A 21,111-nucleotide genomic window follows, 5' to 3' on the forward strand; every position below is an offset into this window, starting at 1 on the left:
ACTTTCTGGTTTATATCGAACAATCTTATGACTAAGTCATGGGCTGCATCTGTCTGGTCGTGTGTGTGTCCTGTAGACATGCTGATTCTCTTCTTAGGGGTCTCGTAATGAAATATGCAGGGGCTTCTTGTGTGTCTCCTCAGCCTCACACATTACCGTGGCCGTGTCCGTGTGGCAACCTAGAGTGACAAACAGCCATAATGTATTTCTTTTGTTTAAAGGTTAGTTTAAAGCCAAAGCTTGAAACAAATCAAAAGTCCATTCACTTTATCACAGGACTCGACTCACCACCATGAGGTGTCCATTCTTGGCTTTGTAAACCATGGGCTCCTGCCCAGTGCTGAAGTCCACTGCACTCTCTTTCCCTGCCTGGATTTGAATCTTTATACTAACAATTAATGCAAAAAAAAAAAAAGGGGGGGGGGCTTTTAGATCAATGTTTGTTTTAAATCACTCCTATTTTCAGAGCTCAAACTCACCTGCTCTGAACCACTTTGATCACATTTTCCTTTTTGGCAATGGCACTGAGCTTGGTCAAGAACTCAAACAAGTGGTCGCACTGCATTGCCAAATCCCCCTAAAATAACCAGAGTAAAATATAGAGAGACAAAAGGATATACTTTAGTTTTTGTACTTAAAAATATGTTTTTCTTTAAATTAGGTCTATGTCTCGTGTTTCTTATTTCAACACATTTCTACTAAAACATTTAAAAGCCTCCATGTAGGTTTGGATATTTCTGTTCATACTATGAATAAACATAACTTGTACATTTGTGGAAAAAAAATCTAAAAATCCTAAATATCTACTGGATTATTCATATCTATTTACCTTTTGTTTTGGGTCCTCACATGTTATATGGAATACAATGATGCCATCAGTCAAGTTACTGACTGAAATACCTGCAACAAGTAAAATAAGAGTTTTTACACTGTAAAAAAACACCCTTGATGGGTTGTAAAATACACATTATGTTGGTTAGACCTTTAAGAGAGGCATATAGCACTCTCTGTTTGATCTTGGCCTCCTCCACCAGATAAGCAGCAGTCTGAGTGAGGATGAGCTGCCTTGGCCTTGGCTTAAAGCCATTTCTGTCATACTTTATTACTGGAACGCTGTACTGTAGAATATACAATACAATGAGCTGTGTGGGATGTGATTCTGACATGTTTTTTTTGTGATAATGCAATTTTATTACCTTAATCTGCTCATTGCGGATCATTTGGAGAACCCTCATGTTTATGTCTTGGTCACCTGGAAACATTAAGTGATATAAACATTATAGTATTTACAAAGGAAAAATGGCCCTGTGGGACTTTTTCTGAGACTTACTGATTCTTGTGTCCACAAAAGGCTGAGGGACACTTTGTGGATAATTGTCCTTCTTGCCTTTGAAGATGGAGCTGGTGATAATCTTCAGTTGAAGCTGAAAGCACAAAAATGCTATTGAAAAACTGATTCCACATTGTACTATAGGATGTATTTGATGTGCCTTACTTGTGCTTTCCTCTGGGGTGTGATTCCTCTTACATACTTCCGCACCATTAAACGATAATGAAGTTTACGCAACATTTCTGATGTCTTAAAAAGAGAATAAAATAATGCAAAGTCCAAATAAAACTTGTCTAAATGTTTATGGTATTCAGCGTATATACTGAAAAAGCCTACCTCTGTCAGCACAGGTGGTGGTGTTAACCAGCTGGTCTTATCCAAAACAGTCTTAGGCAGGTTGTCTTTTAGTCTATTCAAGTAACTTTGTCTCACAAATTGCAGGTACTCAGAGTTGTCTGTGGTTTTTGCTTGCCCTCTGGTCAAGTAACCCTTGATAAATCTGAAATAAATGGTGAAATACTTTATAAGTAAAAATGCTACAGCAGTCTTAAGAAAGATGTTGCTGTGATAATACATAACTTTAAACCTCTTGCTTACTTCTTAATGACTTTTACAGCCCAGGCTCTCTTCTCTCTCTCCTTTCTAGCCTGCACTCCTCTCCAACACGTTTCAATCTTAGTGGCTTCAGACAAAAATATGTAATAGAGGTTGCATTTTTTTTGTTACCCATGATACACAAACCTGTACATCATGATGTGGTGCTTGAACTGAAGTAAAGAATTAGCTATATTTCTGCATAAATATTAGCAGAAACATCATCACATTTTCATGCAAGTGCTAAAAGTTTCCAAAGAGAATCAAATTAACCAATCAAATTTGTGTTTTAGTTCTGAAACAGGGAAAATGGCACAAACACAGAAAGTCTCAAAGAAGCTCAGACAACTTCTTACCAAACTGAATCCATCATCAGAGAACACTGAACCAGTGTCTGTGTCAGGGCTACAAAAAGAAAGCCACTACTTTCCAAAGCTTACATTGCTGGATTTTGCTATAGATCATGTGAATGACACTGTTGAAATAATGCTTGTTGAAGGCCTGAGACCAAAACAGAGGAGATTGTCAGGAATGGTGGGTTTTAGTTCTGATTTTTTTTTTTCTTTTTTCTTTTTTTTTCCTTTTAGTTATAGTTAGATTACTGTTTCTAGTTTTACTTCCTTATGTTGGTTTGTAATGCTTTAGTTTTAACTTTCCATGTTCTGGTTTATTCTAGTTAGTTTTACACCACATCATTGGAAATCCTGTCCTGGTTATCATTTTTCCCAAGCTTTTCTTTATCAAGGTATTATCAAATGTTTTCAAACCTGTTATTAATTTTGTTATTGAGCTTTGATTCAAGATTTGTCACAGCACATTTTAATATTTATGTTCTTCTGCCTTGTGGTCCTTCGTGTGGGTCCTTTCTCTTTGGCTTTAACTGCCTTTAAATGACAGAGATGTGTTTTGTTTGCGGAAAGTAAGCCAAAATCTTTTCCTGTCTATAAAATATGGTTGGGGTTGTATCTTGGTTTGAGTTTATTTTTTGTTTTCCATCAATAATGGTACATTAATCTCTTTTATATCCTAGTGAATTCTTTAAAAAATGTAATAAAAAAAAATCTTTGTCCTAACTGAAGTAAGTGAGTTCCAAAGAGAACCAAAGAATGGTTAAAGAAGGATAAAGATTATGCTAGGGACTGTCCACGTAATTTATTATGACCTTAATCCAACAGGAATGTTGTGAAAGGACCAAAAACTAACAGTTCATATGAGGAAACAAAAATCCCCGATTTAAAACTGCTATGGTCCAAGGAATGGGTTTAAAACTATAAAGGTAGGGTCAGACAGAATGACATCAAATTGTTGTATCACCCAAAGATTTGTAATATGGGATTATTTCCTTAATAAATATATGACCAAATTCATTATTTTAATTAGGTTGTTATCGAGTTTCAGAACTTTTGTGACAGTCTCATGATTTATATAAAATGCTTGCAGATGTTATGAAAATGTGAAAGGAATTGAATACTTTCAAACACTGCTCTGTGATACATGTTGTTGCATTTACCAGCTTCCTTCTGCTTTTGGAATTCTTCCTTTGCCTTGTATCCTTTGTATTTGGCCTGAAGTTTTGTTGCTGCAAATCCAGAGCATAAAACTAAATCCTTTTGCAGCAGCTGATGATGAGGGATTTTAAGATTTTATTGAAACTCACCCAGGTCATGTTTACATTTCTCATAAGCATCCTCTGTGGCATAAAGTGTCCTTGGGTGACGAATGAATATTTTAGTTCTGTAAAAATCAAATAATGAGCTGTTCTAGTTAATCCTGGCTTGCAGTCCGTTAGCCAAGTTAAATGAGAAAGCTGTCCTCACCGTCCCATTTTGTACTCATCTGGCAAGTAGCCCAGATGTTGAGCCAGCACTTCCACTCCATCAGCAGGCGGTCCTGTCCAATGTGGCCAGGTGGCTGGGCACAGAGGTTTGTATCTGCAAGACCAGCCACATAACATACACAGCGCATTTTTTAACTGAAAAATCAAACATAAATAAATACTTCAAAGGACAGCTGTTGAAATACCTCTTTAAGAAAACCTCATATTTGCGTCGGTAAGCAAAACCAGCTCGTCTGACTCTGAGATGCTCCATCAAGCCCAGATACTTCACCTGGTGTCTGATCAGTGCTTCATCAAACTGACCTGTGATTGTGTGACAGACACAAGAATGATTTAATCAAATTCATGCATTTCCATCTTCTCCACATGGATTCACTCTCAGTTCATGTACCTGATTTCTTGGACTCGTTAGATTTCAGACAGCGTATGTACCAGGCCTCTTTTGCTGTGAGCATGTCTGTCAGCTTCACCAGGCTGCTCTTAAACTGAGTTGCCACCTACAGAAATAAGGTGAGTGTACTAATAACAGCTCATCAGATTATAGAGCTGTTCAACTGTTGTTACAAAAGAAGATAAACGTTTCTGAGAGAATGAAGTATAGCATCAGATGGTAGTGATGAAGGATAAAAGGAGCCAAACATAGATGATCTTACAGTTTCTGGTCTTCTCCTGTTGTCTAGATCCATGATGGAGAAGCACTCTCTGACTATGGCATTTTTAGACTGACACATCAGCTGTTAGACAGAGGGTTCACATATTTACAACATGAACCAATAAAAGACTCTTCGGTCGTAGCAGTTCTGTCTCATTGAACTATAAAACTTCAGACTTACATCTTTTATATTTCTGTATAGCAGGTCGTTATTTTTGTCCAGGAAACCTGGAGTGTAACAGAACAAACATAAATATTTGGAGCTTTTAAATAAATGATTAGAAATAAAAATGTTTAGATGTGTGAATAAAAAGGCCAAAGACCATAGTTCTTTTTACCCACAACGCAGTATGTGACCTCCCCGGCATAATGCAAAAGACGGAAATCTCCCCTCTCCAGAGTCTTACGTGTCATTTTGTCAGCCAGTTTGTGCCTGCAGTTGCAGAGATGGAGACAGTCAAAGGGATAAAGAGTGAGAGGCTTTTTAGATTAATCCTAATCCTCTGTCTCTCTCTCATTGATGACTCCCATTAACAGAACACTGGTGAATGGGTTTAGCAATGAGAAAAATCTTTGAGTCTTTCAGTTAGACTGAATTTACAGTTAATTACTGAGTGCAAGACTCAAAATAATCATGTTGAATGTTCAATTGCCAAATGATATGCTTTAGTAAAGTTTCAACACCTCATTGTTCATGGAACGCTCCATGTGAGAAATGAACTCACGTCACGAAGTGGGGATGATTTCCCATCTTTTCTTCTAATCTTTCCAGGAAGGTGAGATCAGTGGTGTCACCTGGTCTGAGACACTCTTCATCCTGCAGGGTGACCAGAAGCAATTTTATTTTCTGCTATGTGTTTTCTTTTTTACTTTTTTTCAATCTATAAATAGATGGCCTGGCCAATACACACCAGTATTGATATGATTCCTGTGTGTTTCTCCTCAACCAGGTCACATATAATCTTGTTGTTGAAGAACTGAACCGGTTCCCACTAGAAAAATAAAATAACGGATTGTTACAAACAAAATGATGTAAAAAGTTATTAATACATGACTTTTTCAAGTTGATATCAAGTTACCTCAATTCCTTCTGCTTCATATTCATCCTGCTCATTTTTGAGTGTCAGCTGGATAAAAAGCTGCTGAAGTTTCTCATTGCAGTAGTTTATACAGAATTGCTCGAAACTGAGGAACAGAGTAAAGTGAAAGAGCCCAAGCTCAGCAAATATGTTGTTCTGAGAGTTTATTTTCTAGAAAGTATTTAGTATTTCCATTAGCAAAAGCTAAAGCAACCCTCCACCCATCCATTCCTCAGCTATTCTGTTTTATCCTTCAGGTGGTCACAGGAGGCTGCAGCATAACCTGGGTCACAAGTCCATCACAGAGCTATCTCAGAGAGACAGACACATTCAAACAACTACTTTCAATCCAATTAAACAGTGAGAAGAACTCAAGCATCCATAAAGAGTTAATGTAAATGCCACATTAAAAAAACCGCCTAGCCCATCTGCAGGTCTGAACTTAGAACCTTCATGCTGCAAGGCGACTGTGCCAGAGTGCCAAAATATTAGATACCACGTACCTGTTTACGTAGAAAACCTCAAATCCATATATGTCCAAAAGCCCTATAACAGTCTTCTGTGAGGCATCCTATCAGAGAGACTTTATTAAAAACACTTTATTAACCAGGATTTGTTATCCAAACCCTTGTCTTCACCTTGTTCTCCATGGACTCATTAATCCTGTTTACCAGCCAAGTAAAGGTCTGTCCATATATGGCTTTTGCCAGGGCATCTCTGGCATAGATGGCATGATCAATTGTGAATGGACTTAAGACCTGTAAAGTGTGAAAACATAGTAAATTAAAACAGAAAAACAAACTTATCATTTAACAAAACTGAAGACAGTTTAATGTGCATGAACCTGATCCGTTTTGGCTTCAATCTTCCTGAATGTAAATCCCTCCTGAAGACTGTGGGCATCTACACCCAGCAGCTGCAGGGAAAATATAAATGAGAAACAGTATGCCGGTGTATGCTGGACATATTCTGATTATTTTAAACTAGCTTTTTTTGTTTCCTTACATTTGAAACCCAGTTCAGTTCCGTGTTGTTGTTCAAAAGGACATGGCCCTTATTGTCAGTGTCAAACTGAACATTCCCCAAGTGGAGGACACTGGCAACCACCTCAAACAAGTGCTGCACAGAATTATGATTTTAATTGCGTTGCAAAAAAAATAATAACCAAAAACAGCTGTTCCACTGTCAGTCAAGGCATCTGAGATGCCATCCACCTTACATTGGTATTAACTTCATCAAAGTCGATGACTTGCAGTGCATTTTTGACTGATTTCCAGTCATTTTTGTCATTGATGGATGCTACAATGGCACACTCCCCCTGTTAGAAACAATAAATATAAAACAAAATGTCAAGCGGACCACTGTCCTACAGTTATGTCTATAGAAGCTTCACCAGTTCATACATACTTGTGTTAGATAATTGTATTGCTGGCAATTTCTCTCCAGGCCAAGCTGCTGCAGCAGGTCATCTGATCCTCCCTCCACCAGCTGATAGAAGATGTGGAAATTTCTCTCCCCATGATTCTGATGCACAACCCTTGACTTCTCCAGTAGGTAGTTCAGTATGTGGCCTCCAACAGCATCCCCCTATGGATATCATGATCACAAAAACAAGAGTTCTACTACTTGCAAAAAAAAAAAAAACGAAAGAAAAAGACAGCATACTGTCCATAGTCTAAATTTAGGACTTTTAAAGATGTATCTGCTTTTAAAGTTCAGTCCTGTGAGAAGAAGTTACCAATCAGTCAAACAAATTTGACATTGACAAGTTGTCTTTTTATTTATTTAATAACTTCCTGTGTTTTAAAATTAACCTTGAATCAGTTCTTTCAATTTTTTTTCAGTGCTGATATGTAAATGTTGTCCTTGTGTTTTTCCATTTTTATTCAGCTCCTTATCATAAGACAACAAATTATGCAACAAATAAAGCACAGCGGGGAGAAAAAAGTCAATGCTCGTTTTTTTTCTCTCTTTTTCCCCCCTTTTAAGTAATTGCTTAAGCTCTTTCGCTTCTGTGACCCCTTACCTGGCGGTTAAACTGAATGTCCATATACTTCCCAAATCGACTTGAGTTGTCATTTTTTAGTGTTTTGGCATTCCCAAAAGCCTGAAGTAAAACACAGTAAAATCAGTCAGAAAATCATTTTTAGCTTCACCCACTTCTAGACATGTAATTACAAAAGTGATCTGACCTCCAGGACAGGGTTGGACATGAGCATTTTGTCTCTGACAGTGTTTAGTAAATTGGTGCTGGGACAGCTGACCGCGTAATACTGCAGTATCTTCTTAGAGGCCTCAGTTTTTCCTGCTCCGCTCTCACCAGAGATGAGAATGAAGTGATTGCTGAACTCCGTCAGCATGGTGTGATAGGCATTATCTGCTAAGGCATATCTGTAATGATGTAGAGCAATCGTTATATATTATGGTTAAATCTTAATCAACTGGAAAAGTTCATCAAGATTTTCAATGTATTTAACAAATATATATAATTATGAATAATTATGTTTACTGTATTTGATTTACAGGCCACCAAGTTTAGTATACCTAGTCATTGACTAAACTGTATTTAAAATATGTGTGAATATATTAACTTTTCAATGTGATTTGCTCTCTGTATCTGTCTATGTCTACCTTCTTGGTCAGCAAGAACAACAAAATTAAAAGATCAAGAGGATTGCTGGCTGATAAAATGTCCATGGAAAACAAAAGGTCAGCACATGATGAGCAGTTGTTCCACTATTCAGAGATACAGTGGTAACCCTCCTAAAATGACTCAAAGGACAGAATAAATGCTTTGGACAGAATGTATTTATGTAAATCTGAGTTAATGTCAAAGCTCGGACTATTTTTAAAGTCACTGAATAATGACAACCTCTGAGCATGATGTCCAAGAAAGAAACCCTTGCTCGTACCTCTGCAAAATTAAACATATTACAGCAGAGTAAAAGAACCCTCACAGAAAACTGGGAAGGTGTTTTTGGTCAAACAAGACCAAGAAAAATTTGTTCAGCTTGGATCCAGTGAGCTTGGAGTGACCCCCACCAGGACCACTACAGTGAGTGCACCTATGCATGCTTGTAAAATGTATTAAGGGAATAATTTTTATAAAAGGCACCATAAATACCTGTTAACAAAAAGACATAAAATACTAATGGATGAGATTATTCCCAGCTTCTTGAAGACTGACAAAAGAGATAATGATCATACTGCCAAGCTCACATAAGTTTTAAAGATCAAGTGGTAAAAATAATAATAATAAAAAAAAAGAATCACTGGATTTCAAACTATAAACACTCCATATTTTTTAAGCAACACAGCCCCTTTGGAAAGAAAAGTGGGACACCTCCGCAGAGATTTGTGCAACACAAGTGTTTGATTGAGTCTATCATGTAAAATAAATTCAAATTTGCAGAAAGAAAAATCTGAGTCTTTGTAATGAAAAGAGCATTGAATTATGTTGGTATGATGTGGCCTGTGTTTTTAATAAAGCAAATTTTTTAATTTACTTTTCCAGAAAAATAACTAAAACCAGGAAACCATTTTGAATTATTTGACATTTATGAGATATTGCAGTGGTGTCATAGTTTTCTCTACATACTCACATATGTGGTGGAAGCTCGAAAAAGTTGACACCCATGTAAACATCCATCTGTTTCTTATTGTAGATATCCAGCTCCTTATATGGATTGACAGACACTAACAGTGTGCCAATGTAAGTCTAAAAGAGAAAAGAAAAAAAACACTATTAGGCTTACGACAAAAATGGCACACATTTGTTGAATGCAGGGTTTAAATTATCTTTTCCGAGACTCACATAGATGAGATCTTTGCTGAAACGTTTTTTTAGGTTGCTGATGAAGGCCACCTCTGTGGTTTCATCCAGGAGGACAAAGTCCTGGATTCCCACACGATCCCTAGCTGTCAGGGCACCCTCCATGTCTAGCAGACCCTAAGCAACAAGTGGTATAAATATTATGGGAGCTAAATGCTTAGCACCAGAGCACGAAAAGTATTTTAAATGACAGAGCTTTCTAAAAAAAATTAAAAATAAAAATAACAGAAAACATAATACTACCTTGTCTAAAGTTTGAGCATTTATGAGAACATTTAATAGAACTTCAGTCATGTATAATTACAACTGCAGCTGGATGAATGAATGTGCGAAAAAATGGCTCCATGGGAGAGGACAGTGCTTTAAAAAACACCAGAAAAAGCACAAACATGGTGTCTGTTAGTTCTATTGAAATGAGGGGTCTAGAGGTCCTAAATGTCTTTGAAAGCAAGTTGTGTGATTGTGCAGATGAACAGACAGAAGATAATCATTGCTACACAACACACAAGGACCCTGGCTGGCTGCCCATGGTTCCCTTGAGCTGCTGCACAAACCAAACACAACACAGTGTGCAAATGGACTGGCGGAGCCTGTGGCACATTTAAGAAGCATAGTGGGAAAAAAAATTCCACCAGTCTGTTTTGCATTCGCAGCACCAACACTTAGACCAAAGGTTTTTTACAGCTTTTGTTGGTTTTGTATTTTTTCTCTCTCTTTTGGAAGCAAAAGTCCTTTGATTCTCAACTCTCTCCGTAAAAACATTAAAAAAAGATAATCCATTGGATCTAATTGACACAAAGCCCTCCTCACTCCCTCCTCCCCTGCTCTGTCCTCCGCCTATGGCCCTCATTTCTTCTGAGAAAGGCCAAGTGTTTTTGTCCTGTAAATACCACGGAGCAGAGACAAAAAAGACGTCTTTAAAATGCAGTCTACAATCCATTACACATATTCCCCCTGCATATCTATTCAGTAATTATTCATTAGAAAACATTTAACGTCACAGTGAATTTCACACTAGGCAGTCGAAACACAATAGAGGAGATTTGGCCTATTTTGGGGTGAGGAGTTGGGGAGGGTTAGCTGTACGGAGGAAGGGTGAAGGCGAAGGATGCAGGGGCCGAGGGGGAGGAGGGCAGCAGTATTTGTCTAATCTGAGAACCTCTGAAACGGGGCCATCTTGAGACAACGGGACAGACTAAATAGTGCAGTAACGGTCTGTGCCCCGCTGCTTGCTGTGACACTCATTTAGTTTGCTTTAGTGTGCCCCGAGGGCAAACAATAGAGGCTTGTTCTTAGCAATCCTGTGCTGTAATTTGGACTTCATTACTTTGCTCATACAGGGCCCCATGGAAGGGTGGAGGAGGCTAGTCAGATGAGTGTTTTTTTTTTTTTTTTCCACCTGTCAGCACTGCAGCCCCAAGTCCTCTCACCCCTCTCTTCAACAATACTCCTCACCCCATGTCCCCACCAATAACCCTCACACGACCCCCTTACCAAAGCAACCCCTCCCTCCCACCCACTTTAAGCCAATGAGACAGGTGAACAATATCATTGAAGGAACCCCTTTTTGGACGTCAGAATCAATCTACCGATGTGATGGTAGCAGTGCTGGTGTGGGGTATCCATGACACCCCCTTCCTTCATGGGAACAAACTTCTCTCAAGGCAGCACAAGCAGACAATGTGCTAAGACAGCGTGACTTACGGATCTGCCATACGGTGTTACAAGTAATAACATGAACAGATAAGCTCCTGTCAAGGGCAGGATTAATGAATTCAGTGGTGATAATAATGCAAATGTTTACAGTTTTCTGACTAAATCTGAAAGTTTGCTGTTTTCCATTCAGGTTTCTTTTGGTGTCCCTGCAGCTATTTCTTTTTAAAGAAAGCTGTCTGCAGTAAACAGAAGTGTTTCTAATGACACTGGGCCTGAAAGGCTGAACACTAAAGGGGCGTTCTCAATCCGGGAGGACAAGAGAGCCTGAACTGAAAAAAGCACCTGACAACTGAAAAGGTTGATCCTCATGCATGTGCTATTTGCAGCCTTATATATCTAAGACACTGAATTAGCTAGATTTTCAATCAAATGATAATTAAACAACAGGCAACGATGTCTGATGCAATTAATCCTGAAAGCCACTGTCAGATCAGATGAATTGCTATACTACCTCAGAGTACAACCAATTGTATTTTAATTAAGAGATGGTCCCTCATCTTGGTCTAGAGTGTCAGCATTGCCTGAGACAGAGTGACCTCATCTGTGGGAGAAGTGGAGGTAGCTTTAGATGGGGGAAGGAGGAGTGGCTACTAGGTTATCTGAATGATTTACACACAAACGCGAAAGTTAATCTCCCCTTACAAAAAGTTGTACCTGATTATTTGATGCTAAAATGTAACTGGGCTTCACCAACTAAAAGCATGAAAGAAAATTACTATAACTTTTTTTTTTAGAACTTATCTGCCCAACATCACCTCTAATGCTAATCAACATTTATATTGTGTTTTTATTTGTGTAGTTATTTTGGGGATTTTTGGACAATACATTATATAACAATTAAACAGAGTTATAGTGTGTCAAAACTTAGAAATTCTCAGATGCATCAATGCAAATTATGTTTTCACACTTTTGCATACTATACATAAATTGGATCAAAAATGTTCGTGCCAGTAGGCTAATTCATTTGATTCTAACAATTGCTCACTTAATATTTGTGAGCAATTATTGATCATTCCATCTACCTTTCTGCTACAAATCCTGTTTCCAAGACATTTTTCATTTCGGAGGTGATCATGACTCATCCTAACCTACAGACTAATACTGGGACTAAGATCAGTATAGCCTCAAGGCAAGTTCTCTCAACACCACTCAGAAATTCTCTTTCAGCTATTACACTTCTGTTACCAACAAAACTGGCAAAGTGCTATTTAAACTGTGACAAGATAAATGGTATTTTTGCAACACAAGTAAAGCCAAACCTGCATTTCCGACGATAGGATTGTCTGCTAACCAGAAGCAGCTGCTCAGTCTGGCTCAAAATTAAAAAATAGAGGAAAAAAAAAAAGAAAAAAGGCCTCCTCACCACAGAAAATAGACAAATGTAGTGAGTCTGTTTGCATAGAGGCAACTAGTTGAACCACTACAGGAGTGGGGGAACCACTCTTGGCAGTTTGTTGGCAAAAGTCGGGATTTTATCATGCTATTGAAACAATACATTTACTGTCTTCTCTGTCATGTCCAGTAGCTCGTCTGTGCAGTTTGTGCTGATGTTGGAGATGCTGCATGGAGGCCAATGAACACAGGGTCTTTACTCAGGTTTAGGGCACCATGGGCTGAGTGCTTAATCATTCATGTCTGGAGGTGGAGAGACAGAGAGATCTTATTCAGTGCTTACCTGAGTATCTACTGCTCTACTGAGTGTAACATAACAATACAGAAACAAGATCCAAACCTCATGATTCATCCCCCTTTACCTCTTTCTTTCTTTCTTCCTTTCTTCCTCTTCTCTTTTTCTCTCTCCAGGCTCCATTACATCACTACCACAATGAAAGCCCCCAGTCACATTCTTCCAGCTGGCACGTTGAGGTCTGATTACTGATCTTTGATTAGCAATCAGATCTGACTGTATTCAGCATTGCAGTGTTGGTCAGAAGAGGACCAATGTTTTGAGACAGTCTGAGTTGCACTTGTAGTAAAATGCTATAAGCCTGATGCACATATACAACCAGAACTGTATATGCGCTAACTACAGTTCCTATGCTTATGTTTAGTTATTTTGTTGAGGAAGGAGCTGAAAGTGAAGAAATAACAGGATGTGAGCAGAGAGGAAGACTTATAGCTGTGCTAGGGGGGTGACTAACAAAGAATCCTGCCAATCCGACCAAGTTATGTTGCAATTTGTTTTCATTTCTGCACATCTGTTGGACACAAGGTGTCTCTTTAAGATGAAACAATAACATAATCGCCTACAATGCTCAATAAAGTTAAATAAATAATAATAAATAGTTAAACAGTAACAAGATTAAGTCAAATACATCTGTTAATTGTGTTGCAGAGAAACACAGATAGATGTTAGCATGCTAACCAGCTGGTGTGGCATCATACTCATGCAAAAAAGCCTAAGAAGATACTTCACACACTGTTCACAAAATCCATTCCCATTTTTTTACACCTCTGACATGACATGAGAAGGTCTCATGACTATTTTGAAAGATTTTCTAAAAATATTTAGTGATAAAAACATTATTCTTCTGTGATGGATAATATTGGTGTGTAAGAGTTAATTTAGTGGAAGTCAGATTATTAAAAAAAAAACACATAAAACGATATAAGAATTTTTTGTACCTTTTGACAATCGTATACAAACACAAACATGATGAATGTGGTTCCTGTGTCTAACAGAAATAACATTTAACAGAAACAACAGTGGCATTTTCTACTAAAAAAATACTCTACAAAGTGCACCTTTATTTCACCACTGGTCTTGATAGTTAGCTTAAAATACATCAAAGAAGAGGGAGCTACCCTGATTTGCCTCTATCAAAATAAAAGTACAACACAGATTATTATATTATTCTAAAGCAGGGATCACCAGCTCCAGAGCTCTTTGGAGAGGGTCTTGTAGGCTTTGGATGTTTCCCTGCTACAGCACACCTTGATTCAAACTAATGCAGAGGCTTGTACAGAATTTAAAACAAGCTGTTGGCAATTCTTTCAGTTATAATTAGGTGTGTTCTGGAGTTGACTATCCATCTTCTAAACATATAACTCACCAAACAAGTCCATACAACATGCATCCTTTCTGCATCATAAGCTTTTAAAATCTTTACATTATCACGATCATTGCACACCGAGGGCCAGTGTCAGGTCTAGCAAATTTTTATTTTTGATGAAAAATAATTGCATGACACATCTAGGATTGCAGTGAAGTACTGATCCCTGGAAATAATAATTTAAAAACACACACACGTACACACATACTTAAATACACAAAGAAAACAAAAAAAAGCATTGCAAACCCTCCATTTGCACTTTGCTCATCAACATATCCGCCATAGCATTATTTTGGCCTCTGGTATGTTTCATATGGGGCTAACCCACATGTAGATGCTTGTTAGATAAACACATCCTCACATTAGAGAGAAAAAATCAATTAAAACATAGTTTAAAAAAAACTTCAACAAAAAAGTGCACTGAAATGTTGATCAATAAAGCCGAATATATATGAAGCTAAAGTTCCTAGTTCTTTCTTTTCAGTTTAGAATGAAACCATTAAATAGTTGCTACCAAATGTATATTGTAATTATTTTTGCAAGTAGCTTGACATAAATAAAATGGTTATTTATTCAGTAATGTGAACAATGTAATACAGAATCCAATAAAATAGAAATTCAAGATTATTGTTAGGATTTGTTTTGAGAAAAAGTGAGGGGCTTACTAAGGTCATTATGAATCTAGGAATTATCTGGTAATAATCTATATAGTTGGATATTTAAATCTGGACTAAAGAGGTGGGCAAACAATTATTTATTTTCCTGAAAAATGTTTCAATGAAAGGTTGCAGATGCAGTTCTGTACATGCCACCACTGAACAGGTAGTGATATTGTACAGGAATTTTGATTTCCTGTGAATGTTTGGTTTTCTCCTGTCAAAACATAAAGTAGCATCACACTTGTAGCAAGTTGGACCAATAATGTGTTTGCTTATGTATCTTGGTAACCACTGTTAGAAAACACACTCTCCAAGGTAACACTGGTGTCCTTTTCCTCTGCTCCAGTGACGTATATGTAAGAAAAGCTCAGGTTTCAGCAAGATTATGAACTGATTAACGTCTGGAAAGCTTTCAGTCAATTGGCTATGATGTATGATCGGTTGAGTGTTCAACATATTTAATTATTTACTCTCTACTCCAGAGAAGTTGTCAAGGTTACCTCTGCCATTGCCCCACCTCTCCTCCAGTCCAGCAATGCTTGTCCAATCTTAACAAGCTTTGTGCTACCCACTGGGCTCTGATTCAGCACGAGACCCAGCAAATCCAATTACACAGGAGTCAGAGAGGTTGATTTTCCCATTATGGATTCCATGCTGAGAATGAGAGCTGATGATAACACTCACATCACACCATTTCTGCCCCCACCCCCCCCACCCCCTCTCCTTCTTATTTTTTGTCCATTTCAGTGTTCCCCTCTCTTTATTTCTCTCCATCTTCCTATCTAATTCCTATTTTTCCAAAGGCTTTCTTTCTTCTCTGTCCTTTTCTTTGGATCTCTCATGCTTTCATAGTCCATTATTCTAATTTTTTAGGGCAGCGTAGCGAAGGTTGGGCCTGTCATTACTCCAAAGTGATGGGTCAGTGAGGTTACTTCATACCCCATGTTGGACAATTTGCTAGTACACATAAATTGCCTGTCTTGATTAAAAGGCATGAGAAACAGACAAATGTAATTGGATCTTCTTTAGATCTCCTTCTACCTTTCTTTAATGTACAAAATATTAATTAGCATCTCACTTAGATTGACAAAGTTCTTAACACGTGATCGAAACAGCATGACTTCTGAGTGTCTGTCCTTACAGGACACACCATGTATCGGATGTGCCACATAAACACTTAATAAAAGCTCTTTTGGAAATAAGGTTCTTTTAAAATCAATCATCTGTGAAAACGAGGACTTTTGCTCCTTCCTTACCCTTTAGGTTACTGAAAAGGCCTGACATCGCCTCAGACCAGAGGCTTTGGTGTTGAAATAGGCCACTCAAAGGTCAATACCGCTGACCTTTCTGATTCAAGAAAGGACTTTCTTTGATCCTTGTGGAGAACAGGATTGGGAAGTCCAGCAGTCCATCTGTTTTGTGAAAGAAAAGAAGATGGTGTGACAAGACCTGTAGCTTTGTGTGATAATACTGACCAATACTCTACCAGTGCATTAACTGATTATCTGATAAAAACATATGGCTGAGAGTTAAAACTCACTGTGTAGTCTAAAAGTGGTGATTAAAGTATTCAGGTCCAGTGTAAAAATATACAGTGCAACACAGTGAAAATGCTATTAAATAATTTTAACATAATTATATTCAGCTGTATGGAGTTATGTCTGTTACAAAGCATCTTCAGAATCAGATTGCATACAAAATCTTAACATCTAATGCAACCTTTTATTTAAAGGAAGTTGGAGAAAAAGTAAATACTGTTGAACTGTCTCATTAAGTGGAAATATTCAAATAAATCCAAATGCTTCAAACCTGGGTATAAGTTAATCTAATGTGCTTTAATCACACTCACTGGAGTCTGATGAGATTAGGAATTAGGTAAACAATAATCTATTCTTTTAAAAACACCTAATATTTTTATTTCTAAAACCTCAATGAAAACAGATTTTTAAAATATATTTTGGTCTGGAGTTATTGGTATATTGTTGTGTGTGTCAAGTGGCTGAGTAAAACCTTTTCTTTTGCAGCCTCTGAAAAAACTTGCTGTACAGCCAGCTCTTACATCACTGTAGCATTGATTTCTGTTCATTTTGAATGCTCATTTCTCACCAAAGCTAAAAAAAAATAAAGAAAATTAACAACTCTGATTATGACATCATCCCACTAGTTCTCATCACTAAGAACAGTATCTGTGTTTAAAGTGGACCAAAGTATCTTAGATCAGTGAAAGAAAAAGTAAATATCATGTGAGTACATGAACAAACTAAACAGGAACTTGCTTTGTAGTAGTGAAGGGTTCTGAAAATCTTAAAACCCTGGTTGGTGTTTATCATTCCGCTTTAAATTTATTACTGGTAATGGTTATAATGCTCATGATTATTCTAAGCTGGATGGTTATTCAGACTTCTGTATGTTAAAATAGACACTGTGGTTTTTTTTACAAGGCTCTTTAGGTAATTTTGCCCTTTACTTCCTTTCAATGTACAACAGGACTTTTTTGAAATATACTTACTTTAAATATGCTTATATAATGGATTATGAATGGATATGTTTAGATGCAAACAGATTTTAGAACTTCTGAACTTGCAAAAATACAATTTTGCTAATTGTGCTTCTCTAATTTGCAGAAAAAGTCCAAAATTGACTAGTTTGAGTGAATCAATGAAGAATGAACCCTTTCTCTAGGCAAGGCAAGTTTATTTGTGTAGCACATTTCAAGTACAAGGCAATTCAAAGTGCTTTACATTAAAAACATTACAGTGGTGCAAAGAAAGCATTAAAAAGTAGTAAATACTTAGTAGTAGTAGTAGTAGTAGTAGTAGTAAATATAATTATAATAAAATAATAAATTACATTAAAATGATTAAATGCAAAATAAGTTTAAAGTTACTGTGCGATTTCATGCATGAAATAGAATGTTTTGGATTTAAAAATGTCTTCATTTGGTGGATGAGTTTCTCTTTTTTTCTTGTCTTTTTTTAAAAAACATTACAGCATGGTGCAGAAAGCAATAAAAGTGCTTTTAAAATAAACTTTAAAAAGAAATAAAAGAAATTAAATAAAAACAAAAAAAAGCTCAAATAAAATTGGATAAAATGCTAGAAATAAAACTTCCAGTGTGAAGAATAAAAGTTTTGATAAAAGGCAGCAAATAGAAAAGTTTTTAACTTTGATTTAAAACTGCTGAGCAGACCTGCAGTTTTCTGGGCATTTGTTCCACGTGTGAGGAGCATAAAAGCTGAACGCTGCCTCTCCATGTTTAGTTCTGAAGGATCTGGTTGGTTCATAACGAACCAGGAGATCCTGAATGTATTTTGGCCCTAAAACATTTAGTGTTTTGTAAACTACCAGCAGGATTCTGAAGTCAGTTCTTTGAAGATCTGAGGACTGGAGTTGTATGATCCACTTTCTTGGTCTTAGTGAGAACTCGAGCAGCAGCATTCTGGACTAACTGCAGCTGTGATCTGTGAGGACAACATTACAGTAGTCCAGTATACTGAAGATAATACATAGACATTTTTTTCTAAATCTTGCTGAGACATCAGTCCTTTAATCCTTTATATGTTGTATAAGCCAATTTCACAACTGTCTTAATATAACTGCTAAAATTCAGCCTGAGTTCATGAATACTTCCAGATTTTTGGCTTTGTTGTTAGATTTGAACTTAGCTGTTTGAAGCTGAGTACTGACTTTTAGTCTTTCTTCTTTGGCCCCAAAAATATTATTTCAGTTTTGTCTTCATTTAAATGAAGGAAGTTCTGGCACATCTAATCTTAATTTGATCGATGCAGTTGATCAGTATTTGGATTGGCCTTTAGTCTCCTAGTGAAACGGTTATGCAGATTTGTGTGTCATCAGCATAATTATGATGACATATTTAGTTGTTTTTCAGAATTTGAGCGAGTGGCAGCATGTAGATGTTGAACAGCAGTGGCCCCAGGATGGAGCCTTGGGGAACTAAACAGGTTAGTTTAGTTCACTCAGATTTATAGTGACCTATAAACACAAGTAGTCCCTGTCTTATAAATACGACTTCAGTAATCGCAGTGCCAGAAAGTCCTACCCAGATTTTCAGCCTTTCTAGTAAGATGTCATGATCGACTTTGCCAAATGCAGCACTGAGATCCAGTAGCACCAGGACTGAAATGTTTCTTCTATCTGAGCTCAAGTGAGGATGACAAAGCTGGTATAAACATTTCAGTGGTATTTTCACCAATGTACCTTTTTGATAACTTCTGTTTGGGTTTTTTTGTTGACAATAACAGCACTCTAAAAGAAAACACAGGAATGATCAGACAGGGCAACATCCATCACCCCAGCCTTGGAAATATTCAGACCTTTAGATATCTAAAGATATGAAAGGTTGCTTTTACCATATAATTACCATAATTACCATATATGAACAACTTATCAATAGTGTTATCAGTTAATCGTCTTTATTCTGTAAAGGTGTACCTACAGCTGAGTCTTTAGTACAGCGGTCTCCAACCTTTGCAATCCAAAGAGCCATTTTTCCCTCAGCACAGCTAAATAAAACTTGTTTAGAGCTGCAAATGTTACAAGACCTTTTGATCAAAGACAACTTATAATTATTGATAAATATCTACTGTAGGAAATTTGTTGTAATTTTGGAAGAACCATGTTATTATTTATATTTTTTAGGTTTTAAAATAAAGAAAAACTAAACTTTTGCAAAAAGAGAATGGACAGACTTTCTTCTTTGGAGTGTAGATATTTGTGGAAAATAATGGGGGCAAAAGCCCACAGTTTCCAACCTCATGACAAGAAAAATAGACAAAATAAGTATTAGAGGTATTTCTAGTGTTATTATGTTGTAGACATTCAATGCAATTGTTCCATCAAAGAAATTGAAAATTTGATAAAAACCTTAATTTGTTATTATATCTATATTTAAAACCAGTAGTTAGTTCTTTAGCATTTTTATTAAGAGCCATTGTGGAAGGTCCAGAGAGCCACTTGTGGCTCCAGAGCTGCAGGTTGCAGACCCCTGCTCTAGTAAGTCATCTGATGGACCTTTGATGGGGCAGCCTGGTCACTCTGCTCCATCTAGGTTGAGACTTTATTGGGAAAACAGTTTTTGGCAGAATACTGATGCTGCTTCTTAGCTAAGTATGGCTGACAGCCGCTTCCTCTGTGTGACCACGAGGTCACTCTGGGTGACATGTTCTTCTGGGGGACACTGTGTCTCTGCCTGCAGAGGTGATTAAAGGGGCTAGCTGACCTCGTTCTCAGAGGGGGCCCATGTGTTTTGAGTAAACATTTGGTGCAAGACAAAAACACAGGCTGCAAACACAGGCCAACCCTCCGGTGATGATGCCATTGTTTCCCATTGCTCCTGAACAGTGTTCCTGAGCTGCAGGGAGTCCTCATCCTCTTAGTGATACTGAGTCTGCGTGCAGTACACTGAGCCAGGTCACACTAACAGATCATTGCCACTACCTCAAGAGTCCTAAACATGTCACCTCTTGGACATATATAAATATTTGACCTATTTCACAGAAAAACAGCATAAAAATAAAGGCAGTAAAACAGAAAAAAACACGTAAAAACAAGAAGGCTGTCATGATACTAAAAATAACAGGTCACAAGTGGAGAAACACTAAATCAGAACTCACGTGGGCTGTCCTAATGGATCCATTAGGAGCGATAGGTAGGTAGGTAGATAGATTAGATGATTAATGTTAATGATTAGAGGAATTGTCATAGTAAAGAACAGAATGTTTGTCAACTCTTTCCCTTGTTTATGAGTCAAACTGCCAGGAATTTCACCAGCCAGAAAAGACTTTGATGAAATCCTCTTATTTCAAGGGGGTTGTCTCCCTCAGGAGACAGAAAATATTTCAATGTATTTAACAACAATTTGACCAATCAGAGCAAACTGACCGTTTCTGGTGTTATTTGGTCCATTGCAATCTGTAACTTTGCAACTAAATTCCACATACTGCTCTTAAAATCATTTGTGTATTTGTTTAAAAAAGTCAAACACTGAAGTTGTTGGTAGGCATCTAAGGCCATGGAAACAGAAAGTCAATTCTTGAATGGCAGGTGCATCAAACTCTAGAGAACTGCATATAAGTTTCAAACAAAACTGCATGTAATCTGATGAACAATGGTGACATATTTTCTACAGTGCTTCTGTATTACAGGATAAAAGGGTTGCCATTTTAGCTATTCTCTTAATTGTTAGCTAGTTTTTCAAAAAAAAATCAATGGAGAACTACTTTGCTTGTTTGAGCTCAAATCTAAAAAGCAATCATAATTTCGTTGCACTTGCTGCAATTACAATAAAGTTCTGTTCTATTCTATTCTCTTCAGTCCTTAAGGAAAACAGAAATTCTCAC

General features: G+C 37.2%; 1 protein-coding gene across 2 annotated transcripts; it reads right to left on the reverse strand.

Annotated features, from left to right (window-relative positions):
* Positions 1-87: 87 nt before the first annotated feature.
* On the reverse strand, positions 88-12,320 carry myo1ha (myosin IHa). Of its 2 annotated transcripts, none has more exons than XM_041998588.1 (32): positions 12,300-12,320; positions 9,307-9,441; positions 9,095-9,210; positions 7,685-7,883; positions 7,519-7,599; positions 6,900-7,079; positions 6,712-6,810; positions 6,498-6,611; positions 6,337-6,408; positions 6,131-6,250; positions 5,996-6,063; positions 5,493-5,598; positions 5,325-5,405; positions 5,139-5,230; positions 4,752-4,846; positions 4,595-4,641; positions 4,415-4,495; positions 4,153-4,258; positions 3,947-4,064; positions 3,742-3,855; positions 3,582-3,658; positions 3,435-3,503; positions 1,928-2,012; positions 1,667-1,829; positions 1,496-1,579; positions 1,331-1,424; positions 1,197-1,252; positions 983-1,118; positions 830-900; positions 480-577; positions 289-388; positions 88-179 (listed from the first exon to the last, which is right to left on the reverse strand). In XM_041998588.1, exons 1-32 carry the CDS (start codon positions 12,303-12,305, stop codon positions 153-155), a joined length of 3,090 nt encoding a protein of 1,029 aa, XP_041854522.1. In that variant the 5' UTR covers positions 12,306-12,320; the 3' UTR covers positions 88-152. The 2 variants fall into 2 exon arrangements, with proteins under 2 accessions (XP_041854522.1, XP_041854521.1); XM_041998587.1 differs by lacking the exon at positions 12,300-12,320 and adding an exon at positions 9,568-9,651.
* Positions 12,321-21,111: the final 8,791 nt, after the last annotated feature.

This window comes from Melanotaenia boesemani, chromosome 11 (genome assembly GCF_017639745.1).
Source record: "Melanotaenia boesemani isolate fMelBoe1 chromosome 11, fMelBoe1.pri, whole genome shotgun sequence".
Lineage (NCBI taxonomy): Eukaryota > Metazoa > Chordata > Actinopteri > Atheriniformes > Melanotaeniidae > Melanotaenia > Melanotaenia boesemani.

Excerpts from the sequence above, each read along its gene's own strand:
- myo1ha (XM_041998587.1), bottom strand. The coding sequence starts at position 9,618 with ATGACTGAAGTTCTATTAAATGTTCTCATAAATGCTCAAACTTTAGAC. Across the intron at positions 5,599-5,995 it reads GAGGTTTTCTACGTAAACAG|TTTCGAGCAATTCTGTATAA; the intron begins GTACGTGGTATC and ends TCTGTTCCTCAG. Across the intron at positions 5,406-5,492 it reads ATGAAGCAGAAGGAATTGAG|TGGGAACCGGTTCAGTTCTT; the intron begins GTAACTTGATAT and ends TTATTTTTCTAG.